Source organism: Ammospiza nelsoni, chromosome Z, assembly GCF_027579445.1.
Source record: "Ammospiza nelsoni isolate bAmmNel1 chromosome Z, bAmmNel1.pri, whole genome shotgun sequence".
NCBI lineage: Eukaryota > Metazoa > Chordata > Aves > Passeriformes > Passerellidae > Ammospiza > Ammospiza nelsoni.
Genome location: NC_080669.1, coordinates 42873987 through 42901112, shown reverse-complemented (window position 1 = coordinate 42901112; position 27126 = coordinate 42873987). Strand labels below are relative to the sequence as shown.

Below are 27126 nucleotides of genomic sequence, written 5' to 3'. Positions count from 1 at the left end.
TGGAATATCCCCAGTGAAAGGAAACTCCACAACCTCTCTGAGCAACCTGTTCCACTGGACAAAAAAAACTCTTCCTCATGTTCTGGTGGAACTTCTATGCATCAGTTTCCGCCCTTTGCCTCTTGTCACACTGCTCAGCATCAAGAGCCTGGAACTATCCTCCTGGCACCCTCCCTTTGGACACTTACAGGCATTGATGAGGTCCTCACTCTAGTCATTTCAAGGCTGAGCAGGCCCAGTTTCCCCAGCCTTTCCCCATTGGAGAGATGCTCCATTTCCTTGATCAACTCTGTAGCTCCAGTTAGTTGTAGAGCAAAGCAGGGAGGGCAAAAAAATCCCCCTCTCAATTTTCAGGTTACTGGGGGCAAAAATACAATGTTTAGAACCTGGCACAAACATGGGAGCAATGAAATAAGCCATAGCTAGAGAAGGTGCTGATAAACTGGATAGCAAACAGCCGTGTAAGAATGTGTGCTTACATGAATCTGATGATTTGATTGTGTGCTTTAACATCAGGGCCATACAGGTGCTCCCTAGAGAGTGAGTCTTCTACCTCATGCTATGCATTCAAGTCTGAGTCTAACACTGGGTAACCTGGTTGTGATGTGTGCTGAGCACTGCACTTCCCAATGGATCGCAGGACTAATCGTGGACCATAATGACCTCTGTCGGTAAATGCAGTAGTTTAGGAGACTGATTTCAAGTATGTAAAACATGGGAACTTAAACCAGTTTACTTAACCATGGCAACCAACCACATGAAGAATTGTATACCTCATGTTGAGGAAGCTGTTATCTTAGGAGAAGCAATGCCTAAGTATCTCCTATTACTAATGGAGCCACATCTTGTCAAGCTAAGCAACAGTAAAGAGTGATTCCTACAGCTGGAGATTTAATCAGTCTGGTTCTCTGCTTGGATCAGTCTATCAGCACAGCCTTGAGCACCAGCAGGTTGGGTGTTCTTTGCCTTATGAAGGAAGTTTTGGATTTTTTCCTAAATGGACAAAATAGAACATTGGCTTCATTTTTTTAAATCAAAATAACGTACAGGAAAAACCAATAGGATATGAATTTGGTATCATGTGGAAGTGAATTCACCCATCCCTCCTTACCACAAAAAAATGAAAAAACCCTCCAAGTTCTTCGGGTTTATTAGGGGTTAAAAGTGTCTAGTTAGAAGACTTGAGTGAAACCAAACTGTGGTCCATTGGAACAGTCAGCTGTTCCTTCAGGACCTTCTCTGAAAAAAGTCAGACACTATTTTCATTCTATTCTTGTTATTTCCTAGGGAGGACAGCCTCCATTACAGGGTAAGAGTGGGACTTAAGTAGACTTCCTGGTTGGTTTGGTTTGTTTTTTTTTTTAAGGAAACCAGGAGGGAAGGGGAATAAAACAAATACAGTTGCCTAAACACAGTATGTCCAAAACAGATGCCTGTGTTTCTATGGTAACTGTGACATCATACATGCAAATTTTAACACTTAAAACATTTTTGTGAAAGTTATCAGGAAAGACTGAATGCCCTGATTACATGTTCAGAAGTTTTCATTAGCTCTTAAATCTTGAGATTTTAACCTCTGAGGACAATGTTCTATTGTGCATAACAGAATGAATACAATGACAAGTTGTTTTAGAAATTATTTAATATACAAATGCATACACTGCTTCTTAAAACAAGCACGGTACAAAATCTTACCAAATCTCAGCTGACTGCATTGAAGTAAATGATTATTTTAGATTAATTTACACTAGGAAGTCAATTTCTCCAGTAATGCTTCTATTCCTTTTACATTTTTATTCTGCTTCAGCTTTGGGATGAGCTTTTTTAATCCTTTTTTGACTATGCTTGCCACATTTTCATCAGTGCTTCGGAGAAGGCTGCAAGACACAGGAAAAAAATGAAGGATATCAAAGATCAGCATGCAGGTTATAGAAAAAGAAGCAGTCCATGACAGGAAACAATAACTATTTAAGACGACTGTAGTTCATGCCGGACACTATCATCTGGCTATATATACTATAAAAAAGATGTAAAACATTCCATAAAATATGAAACTTCAAGTCAGAACACAGTCAACAGAGGATAAATCAGTCTGCAAGAAACTGCTGATCCCTATTCAATGCACTTTCAAATACTGAGTCAGACCACGCTGTTCTGGGTTTCACCCAGTCTGGGCTTCAAACCTGCCAGGCTGGGGACAGCCAGAACTCCGTGGACCCCAGCCCCACTGCTGCACCATCCTCATGGGAAAAAGGTTTTTCCTTATCTCCAGCCTGAGCCTCTTCTGTTTAAGCTTGTACCACTGCCTCTTACTCTCTACTCACACATTGCTGTGAAGGGACCAGCTCTCCATTCATCCACTGGTGCCAGACATGCTCTCAGGAGCCTACAAGCTGCCCCTTTTCCCAGCTGAAACAGACTTGGCCGCATAGCCTCTCCTTCCAAGCCAAGGGACCCTGCCCCAGGCTATGCCAGTCGCCCTCCATTGAATTAACTCCAGCTGTTGGTGCCTTTCTTGTAATGCAGGTCCTAAAACTGGATGCAGTGAAGTACATCTAATGTACATCAAGCACCTTCATTATTGTACTTTCACGCTGCAGTTAGTGAAGAACGATGAAGCCTAACCAGTTCTGTTCTCCTTTCAGATACTACTTTTGGAAACCAAATCAGATTTCCCAGATAAATTCTCTTCCTCAGAAACAAAGAAATTCATCATAAGCTGTAAAATACTATCAGCTTAGTAGTGCCTGTCCTTTTCTTCAGTTAACATTGAAATATTCTTGGATTGAAGATCTGCTGAGTTAATGACATACCAAATTTGCTACTTCAAAGTTACGAGTGAACACTGGCTAGAAGAGTGCATTCTACAGCCAGTTTGTGCAACTGTAACACCCATGCACTGGTATGAAGCAGGCTGCATGATACTGCAAGTCCTTACAATCCCTAGGATTCTTCCAAGTGGCTCCCAAATTTACATCAACCTAAAAGCTTACCTCTTACCTACCTTTTAAGCAATGATTAGACATGGCATACTGAACTGAGTAAGACATAAAGGAATTAACACAGCTTAAGATAAGATTTAAATTTTGTCTCCTTTAGGGCACCAAATCCTGTGCTGGATGGCAACAATATAGGCAGAAAAGCACTGGATGTCCATCTGACAACACCACAATTTTCAGCTACTTCATTCCCAGATTTATTTCTATGACTTTACAACAAACTTTAGCAGCAAATTGTGTTACACTTTTAGCTGTAATGGTACCATTTAATCAAGAGCCCTTCTTTAAAACTGAATTCAGCTGAGAGTGGTATTTTGTCATCTCTTCTATGACTCACGTGCCCCTGAAAAAAGCAAGGAAGTCCAGAATCCTGGAAAAGGACATCCTGAACACACTGGTAATTAACATGGAAAGGTATGTTAACATGGAAAGGTATGTATGTTTCACTCACCACAAGAGACAAGGACTACACAAAGTAGCAAGCCACTTTGGACTGCATTTTACTTACGTCTAAAAATGAATGCCAGCTTCTGACAGCTATACACGTGATGTTGCTTTCAAACTCATAGTAATCACAGGTATGTCAAGAGAACATTACTAATACAGAACATCTGCATGTTTGATAACACAGCCAAAAGACCAACATAGTGACAGAGAGGGATATTTTTAAACTACTATTTTTTAAGTTCTTACAAGGTCTGGAAAGCTGGCACCTATGTATTTTGTGGATGTAAAACATAACTTCCACAGATTACAGAAATAAAGGAAGTCAATAACACATTTGGTGAAGTACATTCTTATCCATGTTTTACTCTGATGTTACACACCATTTAAAAATTTAAAAATATACCAAAAAGTCATATATAGAAATTTAAATAGGCAAGCATCTATGACATTCATGTACTTACAACACTTAGTACACGTGTGAGCATGCAGAGGGTCCTCTCATTACCTTTGGGATCCTCAAGATAGTACTAAGTCAGAACCAGGTCCCATATATTTTTATTACAATCAAAAGCAAGTAGAGCAAGGAAAGGAGAAGGTCCAGAGGATACCAGGTTACTGAGAAGCCAAGCACATGCACTGCTTATAACTGACAAATAAACTTAAAGGACTAGATAGCCAAAAATTTTCAAATGGACTCACTGAGTAATTCTGAGTTTCAGATCTCCGCATATGTGACAGATGGCTTCCGAAAGCCAACAACAAAACAAAAATCAATCATGGCTTTAGGAGGAACTAGCATTGTCTGAAAATTACCTCTGTCTGAACATTTGAGATTCTTTATGACAAAAGAAGTGTGTTAGTTTTATATGGCCTAGCTTTTGGTAGCTGGGGGGGCCACAAAAGTGGCTACTGTGACAAGCTGGCAGAAGCTTCAACCATGTCTGGGAGAGCAATCCCTGATGGCTATGAGGATGGACATGCTTCTGGCCAAAACTGGGCCAATGAGAGATGTTGGTAACACCTCTGTGATGACATATTTAAGAAGAAATTCCTAACAAAGTAGACACACAGCTTTTTTCTACCCAGAGAAGAGGAGGAGGTGAGAACGTGTAAGGGAAACAGCATGGCAGCACCAAGGTCAGTGCAGGACAAGGAGGGAAGGAGGTGTTCTAGGCACTGGAGCCAAGCTGCAGGCCATGGTGCAGACCATGGTGAAGCAGCTGTGCCTCTGCAGCCCATGGGGATCCATGGGAGATCCACCTGCAGCCCGTGGGGGATGTGCTCATTCTGGATTGGGTGGATGTCTGGAGGAGGCTGTGATCCAGTGGGAGACTTTATGGGAGAGAGAGGGCCCCTGCTTCCAGGGTGGAGCAGCCTGTCCTTGGAGGACTGCACCCCATGGAAGAGTGACCACACCACAGCAGTTTTGGGAGGACTGCTGCTCGTGAGAATGGACCCACACCGGGGAAATTCACAGAGAACTGTGTCCTGTGAGAGGGACCCCATGGCCTCACAGGGGAAGGACTCCTCCCCCTGAGCAGCAGAAGAAAACCCCGGGTGACAAACTGACCAAACCCCTATGCCCTGTCTCCCTGCACTGCCTGTGGAAAGGAGGGAGGGGCTGGAGGAGAAAAAAGTGTGTTTTTCTTTTCAAGGGCTTATTTTACTTCTCATTATCCTCTGCTGATTCTGTTATTAATAAATGCACTTTCTACCTTTAAGTTAAACCTGCTTTGCACTTGGAGTGTTTTCGCCCAGCCCTTATCTTAACTCATGAACCTTTTGATAATTTTTTTCCTCTCCTCTGCCCAGCTGTGGCAGGGGAGGGTGAGTGAGTGGCTTTCATGGGTGCCTGGCATTTGGTCAATGTCAAACCATGACAAGAAGTACCTGGGTTTTCTAAAGGAAAAGATTTTTTAAAAATCAGCCATTACTTCATGTTAAAGAATCCCCTGCTGTTACTTTACACCAGACTAAATTAATCACTGCTGTACAATTTAGGTAGTCTCTTGGCTTCAGTGCATGCAGTTAAACAAAAATGCGATTAATTGCTATGTGATAGTGAAGTAAGCCAGTGTGACATGAAATGAACAAAAGGAGATGGTTATGTTTGTGTGCTCTCAGCTGCTTAAACAAAAGGACATCATGCCTAAAAAGTCATTAAGAGAAGTTCACTCTAGAAAGAATTTAGATTGTGAAATAAGTGTTATTTAAAGTGAAATAAACCAAAGACTACCAACAAAATTCATCACACATACAAACAGCCCCACAATATACTTTTTTCTCTCATTCCTGTTAGTTAAGTTTCATTATGGATGAAATACTGCCAGTCTGGGAGGTAAGATCCCCCACGTGGTAACAAAGGACACTTCTTAAGGCTCCACTTGTAGTGACATGAGCAATAGTGGAGACAGAGAAAGATTGCCATTCCTCACAGACTTTTCCACAAAACACACCACTCCTGGGCCAATTTCTTTAATGATCAATTCAAACAGTTTCCTGTTTTATATCTAAGTCTTCTATGTCTATTAAAAGACTATTACAGTGATCACGAACAGTTATTAAAGTGTTAAATATAGGAAAAAATCTATTAATTTACTTTACAAATATATTTCGACAATCCCAACAGCTTAGTACATATACCAGCAACATCACATGTTAAATGAATCTTGTTCAGCCTTGACTTAAAGGAAAAATATCCAAGCATTATATAGTGTCAGTGAGTAAGTCTTTCTAACAAAACTTCACTGAACATCTGTGCACAGGATCAGATAAAGGAATTAGGTGCATTTGTTGAATTCTAAAGGCCTGTTATAAGAGGCAAAGAAAGAGCATTATCATTTTGGCAGCTGAACAATCTTAACAGCCACATACATATGACTAGTAAGATATTGTGTGAACTGGTTTTGTATCTGGATTGCAACTACTCTTCCACTACCAGTTCTTCTCACTAATGATCTGAGTGTACAATGACTAAAAAAAGTAAGAATTAAACTCAGATTAGCTAACAGAAGTAAAAATGGCTTTTGATTCACCTTGCAAAAGAGCACAAACATTGAAGCAGCCGTACTCTAAACTGATAAATAGCAGAGATGGAAGGCAAGAGCAAGGAATCTAAAAGTAACTTTAAGACAGAGAAGAGTGGAGCAGAAAAAAGAGATCAAGGCACTTAAAGTTAAAAATCATGTTGTCTGTTTGAATTGTTTGCTGACTTTGCTTCAGTGAAAGTCTTTATGAGGTGCCAGAAGGGCAAGGCTGATAAAAGAAGTTCCAGAACACAGACCACATACTTCAGGTTATAGGACAAAACCTTGGGTTTCTGTGACCTGATACTGACAAGCAGCTACAAAGTGAAAGCAGCAATGATTAACACTGCAGTTCACTCTTGATAAAAAATGTTAATCTCAATCTGATCCCTGTGGGGTGTTTTTGATTTCACTAGCTGCATGGCTCACTGCTTCAAATTTGTGAGCCAGTTAGCTCATCATAGGCCTTTGCATATAAGTCTATTCTTATGTATGGTCTCTTCCAAACACTACTCTGCTTCAGTGTGAGAACTTTTTAAGCTTTGCAATTAAAGCATCAACACAAAACAGTAATTTACCAAAACAAACAAAACAAAACAAAACAAAACAATTTACAGATTTTTGTATGCTGCCACCAGTCCCAGGTATTCTGAAGTTAATTATTTTAATGTAGCTACTTGTGGACTGCTCTTTTGGGAGTTTTGTGCTTGTAAAACAAGACATGGTAGGCACAATTAAAAAAAAATGTTTTTAATCTTCAGATTTTCTGATACTGAGCTGCTTCCTAGTACTACAAAAGATGAAATTCAAGGAATAATCTATGGAAACACTGATTTGAATTTTTCTAACCCTTGTTTCATTCAAGACTTGCCAGCTGCATTCAAGATAGCACATGCTGAATATCATTTTGTTGGTATAAATTTCAATTTATGTTCTCGCAGCTGCTCAAGAAATTAATAAGGTTTATTTAATCAGAAGTAGTCATGCGCCACACTTACCAACAAAGAATAATGGCACCTCGATTTACTTCTGCCCAAGTCTTCAGGTTCTCAATACCAACATGTTCTACCAGTGTTCTCCCAAAGCAAACTGCAAAATGTGAGAAAGAAGCAGGGAAGTAAAAAAAATGAGACAATATCTTTTTACAAAGAAGCCTGTTGAAAGTTCTCTGTAGTTTTGATTTAATCAAATAGTTTTCAGTCCCCCAAGTATTCACAAAGTTCTTCCCCCTCAAAATAATTGACTGTTCAATGCATTGCAGACCTTTATAGATATTAGACTGCTTCCAAGTACTGCATGGAATTTGTTAAACAACAGCAGTACTGTGTGACAGTTTACTATTATAAAGTATGCAAACTTGTTTGTTTTTTAAAACGGGTGTAAAAGGCTATTAATATCTTAGAGCAGCCATCCAGTCCAAAGAGAGAACTCAGCAAGAATCACAGAATCATTCTGGTTGAACAGGTCATGGTATGCAATATATTAAATATGTAAACACCTCTGTTGAAAAATGTTATATTTTTAAGTATCTGACTCTACAACTGAAGGAAAAGAATTTGAACAGAAGTTACTTAAAATTTTAGAGCTAATCCTTGATTGATGCACAAACTTTATCTTTTTCAGCTGTACTGGTGCTCCAGAGCTCTATTTCTTCAGTAGCTTCGAAAGCCTAAGTTGACTTCAGACTCATTACATTACCTAGTTTGACTTCAAGGCCCCAGCTAAATTTAAAGAACTGAACTGCATGGAAACTGTTCTTTCAACTTGGCCTGCTGAGCAAACTTATCAGTAAACAATGCAAAAAACCCCACTCAACCCCAAAAAACACCAGCCTCCAAGTACTGCAGCTGTTTTTCGTTGTCACTTTAGATCCCAATTACACCTGAAGATAGGTTAGATTTTATACAACTTGCTCCCCATGTGATAGGAATTTGTTTAGGGTTTAATGACAATTTAATAAACTTAGAGCAGAAATTATGAATGGTACTTTTTTGGAGAAAACCAAAGGGAATAGCATGTGATTAAACTGGAAATTGTACAGTTTTTACAGAAATAAATCCAGATTAAGATCATCATTTCAGATAGGCAAGTCTCTGAAAGACACAAAAGTTTTCCTTTGGACATTTTCAATGATCTGCTTGAGAAGAGGGAAAACATTCAGAAGCATTTAATAAAACACAACTAACATTTTTAAAGGAAATAGTGGCTACCTAAATGTAGCAAGAGGAAAAGAAATAAAAAGTTTAACAAGATCTGATAATTCTACATAGACAAAAATACTATTACACACAGAGAAGTTCCCTCAAATTACACTTTGCCAACCATGTGCTTTCATTTTTTGAGCTTTCTGTATGAGAAAAGGTAATCACTATTAGGATAGAGTGATACCCACAGAACATTTTACAGTTACATAATAACATAAGTTTAAAAGCTAAATTAAGATGAGAACATCTGTGCCCAATATCTGCCTTATGGAACATAAACTAGAAAAGATGTCCTATTTTTGTGCACAAATTATTTTAGTAACAGTTACAAAGCATTAACCCAGCAGCACTAATGAACACAGTAAAGATTACAGCCCGGCTTACAAGGACTAATGGAACAGGGGCTCCTGTAAGAAAGACTTCACTGTTTCTATTATTATCCTTAAACTACTATGTAATTTAGCAAAGCTGTCAAGACATTGTAAGCATAGAAATGAACTCTGCCCCAAATATACAATAAAGTACTGAGAAAAAAACCCCAACCACTGCTTACAGTGCAAAAAAAAACAAACATATCCTTGGCATTCTGTTTGTATAGCAGCTCACAACAGCAAAAATATAGAAGCAAAAACATTAATTTTTCCATATACTAGCATACTCAAAGAAATAACTGCAACTATCTTATCTGAGGTCAGATAGCAAACTACTCTGAAGTCAATCTGAGAAAATAAAGCTGTATTTCCAACATACCTTCTTTTCCACTCGCTTTCATTTTTTCATCTTGCTCTATTAACCATTTCAAAACTAGATGGCCTGCAGGATGTTCTGCAATGTGGAGCTTTAAGGGGAATAGACAAACAAAAAAACCCCAAAATTATTTAGTGATGTTGGTTCAAAATTCAGTTACATGCCTGCCCATAAATATTTCTGCTTGGTTTATTCACTCTGCCGTCACACTGATTCACTGAGTCATGACCTATACTAGTATAACAAGTTTGAAGTAAACTTCTGTTTACTCATTTCAATTGACCATTTTAACTCTTACCATCTTCCCTGCAACATTTATCTTTCAGTAATATAAACTATACCAACCAACATTTCATCCACCCTTCCAAGGACTTCATTCTTAATAAACAAAACCTCCTGGTCTGTCTCTGCCAGAACTTCTAGACCTTTCACATTTTCACACTTGAAAATCAACTACAGTATGGTTTACAGAAAGTCACAGAAAACATGTGTAGTTCACATTACACAGTACACATCATATTTTTTTGTTTTCTAGTCTATGGACACATATCTGACTGAGTTTAACAAAGTAGAGGAGGGGAACTCTTTGAAGAGAAGGTCATACTTTGAAGACAAACAGCGCTTATCTGAGATCTTTCCTTGCATGGAGATATGCATGCCTGAAAGGTAAGAGATTCTGTCCCTCTCAATGTAAACAGTCCAATGACCTATAAAACTTTGCTAAGGGCTTCACTGCACATTAGGCTGTGTAACATGCTTGTCAGCAACCTTCCCACAAAGTGTTTAAAGCAGTTCTGAAGATTGAACATCATGAAGCACCTTGCCCTACAACTCATACGAAATGCTGGCTTCAAGCCATCTCTCCAGATGGGCTAATAATAAACTATGAATTCAACAAGTCAGAAAACAGGATCACATCTAATGTGCAAGTGCTATCAGTGCAGTACAGTGATGACACACATGAAGGAAATCAAGACCAGACTTCATTTTACTGATGCAGAAGATCTGCAGGATATCAGCACCTTGTCTTCTGTACATTACCTGTCCATCACGGCCCCCTGGAACCAGCTCTTCTGCTGCTAACTTAGCAATTGCATCTAGTGCAGGCTGGATGTCACCAAGAGCTGTTCTTAAAATATCAGCAACCAAGACAAAAGTAGCTTTGTCTATCACTACTTCTTGGGTATGTTCTTGCAAATATTCTAGCAAAGGTGAGGAAATGGCTTCCAGGAGTTCATGACGACGGAGTTCAGTATTCTTCTTACTGATGAAAGAGACAGCACATTACTGCAGAAGATTTGCACTGTATGCACATCAAGTAACAAGAAATTTCAGAATGTATGCGCTATTTGAGACATTTAAATTATTGCTAGATTCAAATGCACGCATTATTGTTCCCTCTGTTTCATGTACAATTAAACGCATGTTGGACACGGAATTTAAGAACGCATGGAGTGAAAATGTGTTTAAAGCTGACTGTCTCAAAACCTCTTGAGTTTTTTCTTGGAAGTAACATTTACTATTTCTTTTCATTTTGTTATCTCAACTATGGTAATGTATTTTACACAGCTTACTAGTCATCTAGAACTGCTCCCTCTTCAAAAGCTGGTAAGCATCAATGTCAATATCAGAGACTGAAACCAAATTTACAATTTCCATTCTTATTGCTAGATTTTGAGATATACTTTTATGATAGCCAAAGAACCAGTAATCATATTACAAATTTTCTTCTACACTAAATTTGATATATGAGCTTACACACAAAATATATCACAATATTTGCCCTTTATAAAAGGGGCAAATGTGTATTATTTATATATATTTACATTACTTAGATTTATTATGAAGAAAAGTTGAAATTAAATCATGACAAAAAGTTGCATGACTTCTTCTGGGCTCTTAAGAAAAACCATGTAATTTTCATATCTGAGTTACCTATAGGCGTTTCCATCTCCCTGTTGCAAAAGTGTGATGATTTCTGGAACAAAATGGGCAGGATCTCTAGGACTTAGCAAGTACAACAAGACCTTCTTTCCATATTTGTTGTTTATTATATCAGGCAAAGAAGCCTTTATTTCCTATGGGAGTAAACAAACCACAACAAAATACTAATGAAATAATAGTTCTTGGTCACTATCAGTATTAGAACTGCAAAAAAAGTACCAGGAGAAACTCTAAATAACAGAGACATGCTATCTCTTGTTGGTAATGTATCCATCTTTCTGGAGTCCTCATGAAAAAGAGGGATTTTGTGTTGTAATCTGCCTGAATCCTTACACATGCCAGGCACTCAGTGTACAGTTCCAATCACATACCAAAGTTCAAAGCACCACAGACAGACTTTGGTCCAGGATTAAGTTTCTGTGGACCTGGGAGATGATGGTAAGAAGAGACTTTCCTTCAGAGGATTTAAAGAGCTTAAAGCCCTCCTTTACCTACTAATTCTCAGCCCATACTGCCAACCAGACAAATGTGAATTTTGCAATACTACCAAAAAATTCCAAACCAACAAAAACACTCCCAAAACAAAAAAACTACCAAAAAAATTGCTTTTTCTCTGTCTCAAGTTCTACTCGTTTTTTTTTATCTTCCTAAAGCTGTATTTTTTTATGGACAGAATGATAATCTCTATAAGGTATCTTTGAAGTGCAACTGCTCTTTGAAATAATTTTAAAGATTGGTTTCCTCTACAGAATATGCTTCAATGCTTGATTTTAAGATGCCCCCACCCCATCATCTGCTACTAGTTTTCATTGGTTATCTGAAGAGCTGGTTTTGATCCTAAGATTTTTTCTCTCCCTCTTCCACCATCCTTTCCCCATTATTCACCACACCTAAGACCTGATGGCCAACTGTGTATGTGCAAAGGCCACGTCATGTTCTCCATTCTCTGCCCAGACTGATGTTGTAGGATGACCAAACAATAAACATTCCATTATCTTTGATAATGGATTAATTCTTGATCTCAGATGATTCTGTAATTAAATGACATCTTGGAAGCTCAGCTAAAGACACAGTATCTGAACTAATAAACTCTCCAGAAAGCAGAGTGCTTGTTACATAGTACAGGAATAGGTCAAATATATCATATTAGGACAGCTCAGATATGTCAGAACTTACTTCCTTAGACCTTTCCCAGAAGTTGTAACATTCCAGGCCTGGCTCTGGGAACCAAACCCAGCTGCAATCACAGCTGTAATCCTTGAGGAACAAAAGCCACCTCCACACGGAGATGCTTTGATCATTCCAGGCCCATTAGATAGGCACAGTCTAAGGGCCAAATCCCTATGACAAAACCCCAACTGCACCCTACAAAACGTTTCACAAAGGAAAAATTGTTCCTCTACTTTGCAAAACAAGCCTCATCAGAACCACTTTCTCCTCATATTCCTTCTCCACACCCAGAAGATTTGCCTCACCTTTATCTCCCTGCCACTTCCCCTAAACCCATCAGCCCCTACAGCTATAGCATGAGTACTACTGCAAGCAGATTACACCACGTACGTCAATGTGAATTTCTCTGCTGAGAGGATGCAAATAGTTTAGCTTGTAAAATCAATAAGGTACCATCACCATTCTCAAGTTTTCCACCAATTTCATCTCTAGAAATACTAGTAGAGTTTAAACTTCTATGATAAAAGACATTGACTTTAAAAAGACTCCAGTCACCCCTTATCCAGAATGAATATGTACTAAAAGGGAAAATTCCAGCAACTGCTGAACCTAGCTTAAAAATTAATTCAAATAAATAATTAAAATTATGTCTGAAAGTGCTACAGTCTGCTAGGAAAAGAAAAAACTAATCATGATACATAAATATCATGAAACAGAAAAGATGGGAAGTATTTAAATAGTCTAAAAAAGCAGATGGGTTCCTACTTTCATCCTCCTATACACTGACAAACACATTGACACTATTTAATATACTATTTTAGGAGAAATTCAATTACTTACTGATATAATTAACTGCTTCACAAGTTTAGTGTCATCAATGCAATCAAATGCTGCCAGCAAGACCAGATGAGAAAATTCACCCTGCAAAGATGAGACATCAGAAACCACATGCAATAATTTTTTATGAATATACTGACTTATAATCAGGATTTCTGAGGGTTTGTCTCAAATATAACACAACACGAAGCACAGGCAAACTCTGACTACTGTTAAAGAATGAGAGAAGTCCAACAGTTAGGTTTCTTTTCAAAAGCAAGGCTTGTTAAAAGAAATATGTTTTTAAAACAAAGAAAAATCTTCCATTTCCAGTGGATATACTGTTTTATCACATGCAAGCTATTAACCTAATCCTACTGCATTATCAACATTTGAAATCATAGTATTTTCCCTACAGCAACATCACATACAGACTTTATTTCTATTGTTGATTTGCTTAGAAGTGAACTAAGTCACATACAATGTTTTTGGAGATCATATCTCTGCAATGAGCCATACAGTCTTTACTGCATTGCTGGAGATCAAGTCTCCAGTACACCCAAAAGGGCACAAACAAATCACTTCACTTGCATGTCAGTGAGGCGCTACATCAAAGTGAAACCAGATCTTCTGCGCTCCAGTGTTGTGTTAGTTATTATTTACCCACTGTCTCATATTTCCATATAATTTATAAAATTAAACAATTCATTTATTCTAGTGCTAAATTATGGAGAGAAAGATTACCTAGACCAGTGGCCCTCAAAGTGGGCTGCACAAGACAATCCACTGTGGTGCAGAAAGAAAATATTTTTGGAACCATTAATAAAAAATAAAATTAGCCTCTGGTTATTTTTATCTCATCCTTTCAAATTTTCTATTTCTATTATAATGTACACTACTATAGTAGTAAAGGCATATGATTTATACATAAATATATATATTGGGGATATATGCCCGGGATGAGATCAAAATGCTTGAATGCCACTGATTGAGGCCACAATAACAATTAAGAAGCTCATTACACCTACTGTTTTGCCCGTAGGTGTAGGTGTGAAATCTGGTTTCAACTGTTACTCTGCTGGTACTGCAGACTACAAAAACATGTTTTTCATTAAAAAGTAAAACAGACTTCTTCCATTGTATGCCAATGTATTTTGAAGCTTCCTGACTTGAAAAAAATATTGAGCATCTTCAAAGCAAAACACATGTTAAGAGAGCCTTTTCAGTGACATCTCCAGCATATCTTGATTTTAACTCCTCCTCTTTATACAGGCTGTTTTACTCCCAACCAAGGAGAATTAACCAATGAGACACATGAAGATGCAGTACAAAGTTGGGATCAACAAAATAAAAAGTAGAAAGAAAACTGAGGAATAATAATGAACTCAGCCATAATGAAGCGCAGTACTACGTGCAGTGCTCACAATGAAGCTTCTTGGCATGTCTTCAAATATTCCATACAGTTCAATTATTTTATATTACCTAATACATCACTGCTATTTTAAGACTGGTTTTATTAAGATCTCAAAATTGTTTCCAGTACCAAAGAACATTCAAGCTAGCCTCAATCAAATCACAAGTTTCAGAGACTATGAAATAAATTATTAATATACACCCACCGTTGCTATTTTTTCAATATACGTCTTCATAGTTTTCACAATGACTTTCCTGTCCTATCCAAAAGGAAAGAAGAAACTCAAATGAGCCTAGAATACCAGTGATTCTGAGTAACTAAACTGCTATTTACACCTTTCAAAAAGATAATCTTCAATTTGCTTTCTAAGGCAAAGGCATCTATCAAAGACTAACACATATTCTATTACTTTACACCCAGAACCAGCATGGAAAGTTAAACCTGAATTGTAACTTGAACCCAGACGGATCCCATGGTATATTTACAAGCCCAGATCACCAATGGGACATGTCAAAAAAACTTGGAAAAAACCACAGCAAACAAAAAACCCCAAACCATCACATATGTTCATTCATATTTTGTTCATTAATTAAAGAATGCATTTCATCTCTTCATTTGGTAAGAAACATATTCAACAGAACTTGAAACTCTAGCTTGGTTTAAACCCCTATTACTAGCAAGAATATTTTGTCAGAAAGTTCCCTGTAATTTTGGCTCTTGGAATCACTGTTCAGTCTTCTTTAGATCCATTACTATGCCTAGATCCTAGGAAATTTTTTTTGTGCATTCTTTAGCAAGAGGACTATTTTAATAAGTAATATTTTTTTATTTTTTAATAGAGAAAAACATAGGAGGCATTACATTAGTTCCAATATTTGATGACGTATTACACCAAAAGTATTTCTGGATACTGTATCAGCTGATGAAACTAAACCACACTTCCTATAACATTTTGCAAGTCTTGGCATTCTAAAGCCAAACATGGTTTCACACAAACATGTTCCCTCCCTACTGTCAATTTCACTTATATTAAGAAACCCATGGGATAAATGAAATGCCAATAACCTTACACTTTTGTTTTTTGGTGTCACTGCCAAAACCTCTACTAAAAATAAAAGGAGATGCTTCTCCTATAGAAGTTCTAATTAAAGCATTTGAGTCACAAAAATCACTGCCCAAGTTTGTCAACAGATAAAGAAGAGCCAGTTTTTAACCTTGCTCTCAAATTGTTAATTGCTTCAAAATGTGCATAAGCAGAAGGACCCATATAGGCAGTCAGAGAGAACTAATTAGAGGGAAACCAAACATTACCTTGGGAGTGCCATGCCACAAACAGTGCATTACTACTCGGGCTCCATCATGAGTGTGTGCCAGGTAGATGACAGCCTCTCTGATAGCTTCTATCATTTCCTGGGGAAGAAAAGGTGATAAAGCAAAACATCAAAGAAAAGGCTTGAGGAACTCAAGGCAGGTGGGCAAGAAATAATTATTTTGTCTGCCCACAGGATACTGTTCTACACTCCCATCACTGGCTCTACAGAACCACTCTCATTTCCCTGACCTATGAAAAACTGCCATAACAGGAGTCCAAAAGACTGTAAATGACACAAGCTTTCTCTCTGTAAAATTACACTGTTCATCATAATCATGCCATGAAATCACAACTGTACTGAAGCTTGTCTGCTATCCTATTACAAAAAAAAATCAACAAAGGGTGCTCAGAACTGAGACAGAAACTAGAGAAAAAGACAAACATTAATTTAGGAAGAAACCTTCGAAGATGATGCATATTCATAGATACAGAGTAGTAGCCAGAAAGTAAGAAGAACTGAAGTCATTTAAGCACCAGGTTATGTTATAAATGAGGTATTACAAGACATAGCCAGAAGTTTTGTCTTCATATCAAAGGAATGAAATACCATTGCCAGACAGCTTCAGAAAAGAAGAAAAAAGAAAAAGCCAAAGAAAAAAATCAAATCAAATCAAATCAAATGACACCCTCTTGGGTTACTAGACACTACTTCTGTTACAATCCAATAGACTTCCTCAAAGTGCAGTTCCCACCTATGCCTCTTTTTATCCCTAGTTCTTCTTGCTCTTTAGCCAAAGGCTCCAACCATTTTACCAATTATTTACAAACTGTTCAGTCACAACACAATTGGTGTCACTACTGTAAGCACAGGCAGGAACAGATCTGCAGAAGGGGTTTCCAAACCCCGAACCCCAAACCATGTCCATATACCAGCATATTTGCCCAGAAAGCCAAGCAAGGAGATACAACCTTATTCCCCTGATTCATGCAAGCCCGCGAAACCAAAAGCATTCTCAGACATAGCAATCACATAAAACCATGCACAGGAATGTTCTGGGCTCTGAAGATTTAGACTCAGAACAGGTCCTAAATAATCCACTTCCCTATCCCTAGCTTTAGGTTTATTAACAGTAACAAAGATGTATTCAGGAGTCCAGTTTGGCAGAAAGAAGCAAGAGACAGCAAGTTTAGAAGGCTCTGCCTGACTTGAAGTGAGATCGCTCTGAGCTGCAGAACCAAGGTGAGGCTGATGGACAGACCTTAAAGACAGGTAAAGTCAAATAGGATACCAGCTTAAACCATGTCACATCACACAGACAGATTTAGGCCTAAATACAAGAATGTCTGATGTAATCTTAAACCTGCAATTTAATATGGATATAGCAAACAAAGTTTTGGTTGCTGACAGAAGGGCCAATTTCACTGTATTGTGGTCAAGAGATTTTTGGACAATGACTGCAAGTTGTTAAGAAATGACACACTGGAAAGCTTAACTACTCCAAGCAATGGTCCTCACTTAAATTATGTTCTCTAGCTACTGAGAAGGTCATTTAGCAGGAAAAGAGGAAACATCAAAGTCATCTCACTTTTTTTAAAGAATTCAAGTATCACAAACACTTGTGAAAGTTCACTGGAGCTATAAATATCCATACAACAATAGTCTCCCATTCTCTATCTAGAATCACCAGATGTGTAGAACTCTATTAACGAAAGATGTGTATTTTTGTCTAGTTAATTTACAACATTTTCACAAGAAGATGAAAACCCTTCCACAGAAAGACAAAAGAAGACAAAAAGCAAAATAAAAATACTTACAGATCTTTGTTTTGGAAGAGCGTAAGTGAAGAAGTCCAAAAATACTTTATGTACCAGTGAGTGCTTTATCACCGCCTCTCTGTACATGGATAGTTGAAAATAAGCAACAAGCTCTCCACAAACAATCATTTTAAATTATGTTAGCAATACCTCATTTGTATTTAAAGAAGTTAGGCAGCGTGGTGAGCAAAAAACACACGGTCATTTTGGATTCAAATGTTTAACATTTACAGCATGTGGAAGATTCTAACAAAACTTACAAATTACAGAGCATATTTTCTTCACTGGAGAAGCACATCAAATAATGCATTATGGAAATATATCAGTGCAACATTTCTATCAACTGTCTGACTGGGACAGAGGACACTTTAACTCAGAGAAGGAGAGTTCAAAAATCAGGGAAGATAGTCTTTATGACACCTGGGACAAAACCAGACTATTCAGCACCACAGCATTACAGCTTAAAAGAGTATCAGTATCACTGTCATCTGAACCTACAAATATACTAGATGTATGTCAGAAACAAACTGATTTGTGCTAGATTGTCACACCTTCAGCTGATTTTTGTCCTTACTTTTGTGCCATTGGCGTAAGAATCTGCTTCATTTCATCCAAGATAGCCTCTCTCTTTTCAGGTTGAGCTTCTAGCACTTTATCCAGTGTTGGGACAGCTGGTGTCTGAAACGAATGCACAATCAGAGGTTTAATCATACCAGTAAGAATCAGAGTTCATAGAAAATTACAACGCTTAGAAATTTTTCAATCAAATGTCAGGAATATCAAAAACAAAATTAATTTTCTGCAAACTAACAATTTTTACAATTTTAAAAATATAAAGCTACCTTTTCTGACTATGTCAGAAGCTGTAAATTTCAGTTTCTACAAATTAAATATTCCTCATCAGCAAACAAAACCCACTTCTATAGCCTGAGCTGCTTTTTGCCAATCACAACTGTATTGTGATTGCCAATTACATCAGCTCTTCGTGCCAGATAGAAGGCAAAATACATAAAACTGGCATTGTGTTAAGGTGTTCCTGAGCTAAGCCAAAATCCTACTTTAGGCACACATCAGAGGGCAACACAACAACTCAATGAACTGAGAAGCTAAAAAAGGCTAAATAATCTGCTCTTAGAAGAAAAGTCTGACTGGATAGACAATTAGAAGAAATAATTTTTAAACCATCTCTGCTACTTTTTAAAGACTACACTGCAATTTTTTATAAACCTACATTTGCTGAATCTTGGTTTTGGACCACTATGGATGGCTACCTAAAGCACTTATGCCAAAAATACCAGAATGATAGAAGCTAACAGTGCCCTTCATTTCATGGGCTGTTTGACTCTCAGTACAAATTACAGTCCATAATCACAACAAACATACCTCTCTACTACTGAGTGCTGCAAAATGCCTAACTAAAACCTACAATAACCTGTTAAGAAAATACAGGTTCAGAAATTAGCTGGGTAATTTCTTAAGACGATTTTAACAGAAATCTTGGGTATAAGGGAACAGGTGAAAAAGTCATTAGAGTGGAGTTAGTAATTTTGTAAAACAGTTTTGTACTTTGTAGCAAAATTCATAACCCTAATGGATACCAACTTTACAAGTCAGCAATCATTAAGCACAGAATTCAAAAGAATGGAGGTTGTAGTTTTTAAGAAGGTTCCAACTGCCTGGTGAACATCTAATACCATAGGACCCAGATTTCGGTGGAGTTTGAACTCAAGTCCTACAGTCTCCACAAGAAAAGAAAACAAAGAGAAAAATTAAGCCCAAATGGAACACTGTATGTGGATACTGGCCCATTCTGCCCACACTCAGTTTTCACAAGACACAAGACAGCTCTGACACAAGAGTCATCTACAGCATTAATGAAGAATTACACCTAAGTCTTAGCTCAGCAAGGATGATATCAGACTAGGCACTATGAGAACTGAAACTATAGAAGAATAAACTGTCTCTGATGAGCAGAGCAAGCTCATACAAGAACATAGCATATTTTACATAGTACAAATTAAAACAACCCACAACAATTTTATCTAAACTAGAAATGTGCAAGTAATCATAACATTTAAACATGGTAAACTAGACTGCCTTTGGACAGCTGACAGAAAGAAATGTTATCAAAAGAAATAGCAGGTAAGACAGGTAAGGCATTACTAACACAACACCTTATGGGCTAAACTGTCTTAAACCACAAAGTATTGAAATACCACCTTGTAAACCTGGAAAGTGTTCCCATACAGCTCTTCTGTCAGCATATTCCTCTGCTCCAGAATGGCTTTGTCATTATATGCATATTCCACCACAGCAGATGCTTCAGCATGACGGAGCATTTTTTTCACATGGCCTTTAAAACTTTTTATTATTTCTGCAACTTGTGCTTTTGTCCTGTTTTACAAATAAAAATAGTAAAACTTCTAGAGATAAGCTTACCTATTGATAGTTTTATTTTTAGAAACACATTTAGGTAGTAAGTTTTATCACAGAAACCATGAAATTTATGAATCTGAATCAGCCTTATGGCACTTGGGAAAATATGTAAAGAAAGCCAAGAATGTGGGAAAATTGTAAAGCATTTTGAGAGAAAGTATATCGAGAATAACAAATGCCATACTGAAATGCTTAGCAAAGAAAACTTTTTTAAACCAGTGTTTTTTATACAGCAAAGACCAACTCTGACAATAAATCTAACCATTTTTTTGGTCACGTTTTCCTTGACATGTACAGCACTAGCTTTATTTCTTGCAAAAGGAAAAATACAGTTAGCATCCCCCTGCCTTTACTCCATAGTATTACAAAGGTGTTGCCAGAGACATATTTATTATTAATGATCGATCCACTACAGATTAAGAAGGAGCATTCACGGTGGAAATGAAACAACACTGATGAGCAAATTCACTTGATACTCACCCATACATAAGAAACTTCTTCACAATATTTCTGGAATATTTTGACTTGCTCAACTCTATTAGGCTATCTAGAAGAAGGGAGAAACATTCAGCTGGCTTATTTTTCACTACATTAACTCCATGAAATGATAAGGCATTATTTAAATAAGTATGAGGAGTTCACTAGAAATGATGCATCAGTTCAGAAAAAAAGGTAAAAATATTCAACAGAAAACAACATGGTTTCTTAAAATCCTTCCTAACCACAATACAAAAGCATATAAGTCAAATGAAAATACCTTTCAATTCTTCAAATGTCTCTTGCCTTTGCTTCTCATTACCATACTGAATAAAGCACTGGATCACCCGGGTTGAATCATGTGCAAACGCCAGCTAAAGGACAGATATTTTGTTACTCTAGGCCATTCAAAAGGCAGTATGCACCATAATTATTTTAATGTATGTGCTCTCTGGTATAGTTTCATCCCATATGTAATGCCAGTTATAGAATTAGAAAAGCAGTTACCTGCTTATAACAAACCAAGACTTAAGGGTTTTTACCTTAAGTCAAAGAAAATACAGACAACAGCTGCTGGCAATTAAGGACAAGCGTTAAGGTTTTCCATACTGAAATAAAACCACTAAATGGTATCTCCATTTTGTTCCCCTTCTTCATAATTACAAAGTATGATGAAACTGTTCCACTTCAGCACAGAATATGAAAAGCCCAACATGCTTCTCACTGCAAATTTATACATTTCAAGAATAAAGCAGAAAGACTATTTAGTATGATTAAGCATGAGGACACTAACTTCCCTAGAAAATTGCAAAGCAACAGTTGTGACTCATTAAACCTCTGAGCTCCTGAACCCCAGCTAACATCAAATTTCACAGGACTAAAGCTACTTGGCTACTTTTTACAACAGCCAGCTGACAGACAAAGCACCCCAAGACTACTGTCCCAAAATACAGGTGCCAAATGCAGTCTTTCAGCCCTGTTTTTATTTTTACTCACAGTTTCACCATTCATTAAAGAAGAATTAATGAATTTGTGCACTATGTCATTAGTATTTTCTTACATTTTTAATTTTCCCATGAAGAAGCTTCTGCAGTTCATTCATCAGCTTTTCTCGTTTCTCCTTATTGCATTTCTTCCTACAAGCAAAAAAAAATCTAGTAAAACAATTCTAATTGAGGAAGCAGCTTTTTTGTAGTATGATTCACTTATATCTATAAATTAAGAGCAAGACAGTACAAATAAAACCAGGCTAGCTTCTGCCAATCCAAATTTATACTGTCATTCATTAACCCTGTACAGAGATGTGATTAAGCTGTTTCAGTTTGTGGAAATCAAACCAGAATTCCACACTTCAACTTTATTCTTTTTTTGAGTAAAAATTTCAAAAATATTTTTTGAAACATAAACTCAAATTTGCAGTCACAGTTGCTTACGGGTCCAAAAATCTGTAAACATGCAAAGCACAAGCACTTAGAAGAAGCAAAATTAACTTTTCTTGCTGATATGGGGCACGAGTTCTACAATTACACCCTCAGACAGAAGGAATGAACCTTCACATAAAACTCATGCAGTAATCTCACTGCAGAATCAGGGTGAATCAGTGCATGTTCTGTATTTCAGGGCTAAAAAAACCAAAAAAATACAATTTCTTAAGCAATTACTCACAAATTTATGAATTTTAGCCTAAAATACAAGTTCAATCCAGACCAAATTCCTAGGACCACAGGTTACCATACTCTGTTTGATCTACCTACAAAATTGCATGCAATGTTACTGTTCATTCAAAGAGACTCAGTTTGGAAATATAGTTTTATATAATTACAAGATAAGAAAGATGGTATTCTGGCAATTTATGACTAGAAGTCAACAGAGTGGAAGAAAAAAAGTCATTACCTTCTCATGCCTTCCCATATTTGTTTAGATTTTACAATTATATCATAATTACTTTTATCATTAATTTGTCTGGTTTGCTTTAACTCTTTCCTTTTCTTTTTGAAGTCATTCCAATCTGGCTTCTTAGAATCCGACCCTTAGGGGAAAAAAAAAATTATTTTCTACAGTCAATAAATAAAAGAGCAGCAATAGAATTCTTTACCAGTCTAAACTGTGGCAGTTCTATGGCTTGAATTACTAACAATTCAGGGCCTTTGCCTGCAGTTACCCAGCTAGCCATAAATCTTGAATGAGTATGCTAAGCTAGTAATCTAGACTACTGGGAGAACAATTAATTTTCCTCAAAAATTAATTTTCCTCAAACAATTTTCCTCAAAACTGTCACAGGATGCATCACAAATCCCTTAATAGCTTGCAAGGTGACTGAAGATGCATTTAGCAGCTATGGCTGCCCCAATAATTCTCCCATTTTAGTTTACTTGTAATTCATGCACACCTTATCCCTCTCCCAAAAGGAGAACCCTAACTCAAAGATACATACCTGAAAACTCTATAAAAGAAAAGAAGTTAAACTGTTTTTACGTGCCTAATCTTTTTACTCAGTCGAATTCCTTAAGCATGGTATTTTACTATACAACCCTTGTACACTGCCACACAACGAATTGGGGCAAAACAATGTTATAAAAGGGCCACAATTTATGCATTAAATACACCACCTAAAATTTGTATAGCTTAAAGCACTGTTCATTGGTATTTAGCAGCATGTACTTAACTGTTTTACCCATTCAAAAACTCATGTTTTCATTTTTACAAAGCATATTATTGATTTTTATATCACTCTTCTAAAGCAACAGTGACAAGAAAAACTTGTAATGCTTTGAGAGCAGTGCAATACACAGAGGCTTTCATTTATTCTTATGAACAACATTTAAAGGTTTGCTGTGGGTTTACTTTTTTTTAAAACAGGCATATAAAAACATTCTACTGTTATTAGATTTTCAGACATCTAGTGCATATTCCATGTGAAGCCATTCTGCAAACGTGCAAGAACAGCAGTAATAAAACACTTGACACAATCTACTGTCCTTCAAGCAAATGACATATTTCTGCAGAACTTCAGAACCCCTCATTTAAGTTCCCACTTCTCATTTTACAGCACTGATTAACTGCCCCAGTAGAGCTTTACTTTAGAAGAGAGGATGGGAAAGGATGAAGATCTCAAGCAGAAGGAATTAATTTGAAAAAGAAATCCATTTAACATGATTATACCAGACAACTCTTCAGGCTTTCTGTATAAACATCAGAAAGAAAAAAAGCTGTAAAACATAAAAGCAGTGTTAACACCCATTATGCTTTTTTTTCTCTTAGAGGATGTGACCAGATAGTCTGAACCAGAGAAAGGAAATAATGTAAAGGATAATCAACACGAATTTCTGTTCCAAAACCTATAGCAAGTGCTTTTAGAACAGTCCAAAACACACCATGGAAAGCTCTGTGTTTGCAAATCATGTAACAACTGCCGGTTTCATGCTGACCACTTAACACTGCCATTAAAATAAACAGCTTTAGGATGGTAAGACAATTTTAAAATTTGCTACTGGGTCTTTATTTTTGACTTCCAAGAAAACTCCAAACTGTTGATTTTCATTACTTGACTAAGCCTCAGGCTTAGTCAAGTGAAATAATCTTTCCCACAGCAAAGATTAAACAGGAAGCTAACCTGGAGTTATTCAGCCAATTTGGAAAGGCAGACAGAAAGAGGAAAACCTAGATGACCAATGTGTTTTCCAAAACCTGGTTTCCCTTGATATCCAGGCTTAAAAATCTGCTCACCTCCCTCTTCACCATCCCGGCGTTTTCTCTCCTTTGCAAACTTTTCTGGTTGCTGTTTATTCTTGAATTGTTTGACAGTATTTTTTCCAGGTCTTAACTGTCCTTTAACAAATTTCTTGGAAATGAATTTCAGCTTTTCTTCCTCATCTTCTTTGTTAAAAACTTTCCTTGGTGGACCTGAATCTATTAACCAACACAAAAGAAATTAAACTGCTATCACATGGCTACTGTCGCTTCAAAATAAAAAAAAAAAAGATTCAAAATTACTGTAACAAGAATTAAACTTCTTTCTAATAACAATTTGGTATTTAACAAAAACTATTATGTGCTTCCCAAAGCTGATGTTTTCACTGCAGCTCCTGGGTGTGTATGTTTTCTCTAGGGAAGTTCTGCCCAGGCTTTATCTTCTGGGCAGCAGTGTAACAGCTCAGGCATAAAAAGGATTATTCCATATTAACAATTTCACCATCCCTGACATCGAAGTCATCAATCCCCCAATCCCCACTCCTTTCATAGTTCATGATCACAGCTGCTCCAACATCATCTGTTCTGAAGCAGCAGAGAAAGGGATTTTCTGAATCCTAACCCACAGTAGGTTCCCATCTAACTTCACTTCTCAGATAATTTTGTCTTAATGTAGGAACGCCAAGTCTAGAATCAAAAGGTTATCAACTTCAAATTTTTAACTGAGAATATTTCAGGTGAATCAAACAGAGATGAAGGGCTTGCAATGCAACCTGTTCAAAGCATTTCAGCAAATTAGTGGCTCATACAGTCAGCACAGTTTTGAACACAAGACAGAGTTAAAGAATGGCTGTGGCAGGGAGGCACCTCTCAAAGTCATCTGCTCCAACCCTCCTGCTCCCACAAGGCCACTCAAAACCAGGAACATGTCTGGGTGGCTTCTGACTGTCTCCAATGTGGTAAATTCCACCATGTCCAGGACAACCTGTCCCTGTGTGCAGCCACTCTTGGAGTGTGGAGGTTTTCCTGACACTGAGAAGGAATCCCCTGTGTTTTAGTTTGTGCCCACTGTTCTCTGGTCCTGTCACTGGGCACTACTGGAAAAAGTCTGGCTCTGTCTTTGAACTCTCCCTTCAGACACTGTACACATTGAGCAGATCCCCCTCAGCCTTGTCTTCTCCATGGGACAGGCTGAACTGACCAGATGTCTCAGCCTTTCCCACCAGAAGAGATGCCCTGGTCCCTTCACCATCTTTGCAGCCCTTCACTGGGCTCTCTCTCTCTGTCTATATCTCTGTTGCACTGAAAAGCCAGAGCTGGGCCACAGCACTTCAGGTGAAACCTCACCAGGACTGAGGAGAGGGCAAGCACACAGCTCTCAATCTGCTGACAGCACTCCTGCTAATGCAGCCCAGGATGCAGCTAGCCACCAGAGCACACTGATGGTTCATGTCCAGCTCCAACCACCAGGAGCCCCTGGGCCTTCCCCAGTATTTTCCAGTGCATGATGGAGCTGTTCCCCTCAAGCTGCAGGACTTTGCCCTTTGCTCATTGAAGAACTTCACTGGTTTCTGCCATCCCATTCATCCGACCTGCTGAAATCCCCCTGGCGGGCAGCATGACCCTCTGGTGCATCTAACGCTCCTGGCAGTTCTGTGCCACCTGTAAATCTGCTGCACTTTGTCCCATCATCCAAGTCCTCCATGAAACTGTTGAACTAAACTCGATCTTGTACCCACTCCTGGGATCCACTGCTAATCAGTCGTCTCCAAAGAGCACACCAGCCTCTGGACCCAGCCATTCAGCCGGTTTCAATCCACCTCACCAACTGCTCTTGCAGCCCTTAATTCATCAGCACCTCTGTGAGGATTTCAAAGGAGAGAAGACACTGCCAAAGTCTTACTGAAGTCACCACCCACTTCCTTGTGCTCATCTGCCAAAACTAATCGTTTCAAAATATGAATTTACCAAGAGAGAAAAGATAAAGAACTCCAAGCATTCCTGTACACGACCATAACCATTAAGTCAGGGCTCCTACTGACGACCTTCTTACCATTATCTTTTTTAAATCTCCTTTTCCCGTGCGGCGCTTTCCCACGAGGTCCTTTCCCACTCTTCCCCATGAACTTCTTTTTACCCCTGTTCTCCATCGAGGCAACACTGCAAATGGAGCAAGACACATCATTACTGCACCGCCGCGGCTCCTCCGTGAGGGAACGACAGCCTGCGCCTGCTGCTTGACACCCACGGACAAGTCAAACCCTCACAGCGGAAGGTGGGGTACCAGAGGCCGCGCACGGACAGGCAGGCAGGCTCGGCCCGGCACACCCGCGGTCCCGCTGTCCCGGCCGCGCTGCCCCGGCACACCCGCGGTCCCGCTGTCCCGGCCGCGCTGCCCCGGCACACCCGCGGTCCCGCTGTCCCGGCCGCGCTGCCCCGGCACACCCGCGGTCCCGCTGTCCCGGCCGCGCTGCCCCGGCACACCCGCGGTCCCGGGCCCGCCGCTCTCACCGCACACGTGCGGCCCGGCCGCCCCTGCCGCCTGCGTGCGCTGCTGCCGCGCGACAGTACCGCGCTGCGTGCCGTACAGCGCGCCGGGGCGCTCCTGTGCCGCCACGCGCGCGGCTCC

The 27126-nt window shown here is 38.5% G+C and overlaps 1 protein-coding gene across 3 annotated transcripts; it reads right to left on the bottom strand.

Annotated features, from left to right (window-relative positions):
• Positions 1-1624: 1624 nt before the first annotated feature.
• On the bottom strand, positions 1625-27126 carry PUM3 (pumilio RNA binding family member 3). 3 transcript variants are annotated; one of them, XM_059492307.1, is made up of 18 exons: positions 27009-27126; positions 26551-26657; positions 24534-24716; positions 22701-22836; positions 21868-21943; positions 21088-21181; positions 20811-20877; positions 20114-20288; positions 18469-18572; positions 17895-17973; positions 16079-16177; positions 14973-15026; positions 13378-13458; positions 11359-11501; positions 10465-10687; positions 9427-9514; positions 7471-7561; positions 1625-1877 (listed from the first exon to the last, which is right to left on the bottom strand). In XM_059492307.1, the coding sequence occupies exons 2-18, from the start codon at positions 26645-26647 to the stop codon at positions 1748-1750; spliced, it is 1920 nt and encodes a 639-aa protein (XP_059348290.1). In that variant the 5' UTR covers positions 26648-26657; positions 27009-27126; the 3' UTR covers positions 1625-1747. The 3 variants fall into 3 exon arrangements, with proteins under 3 accessions (XP_059348290.1, XP_059348291.1, XP_059348292.1); XM_059492308.1 differs by lacking the exon at positions 27009-27126 and adding an exon at positions 26943-27007; XM_059492309.1 differs by lacking the exon at positions 27009-27126 and adding an exon at positions 26826-26846.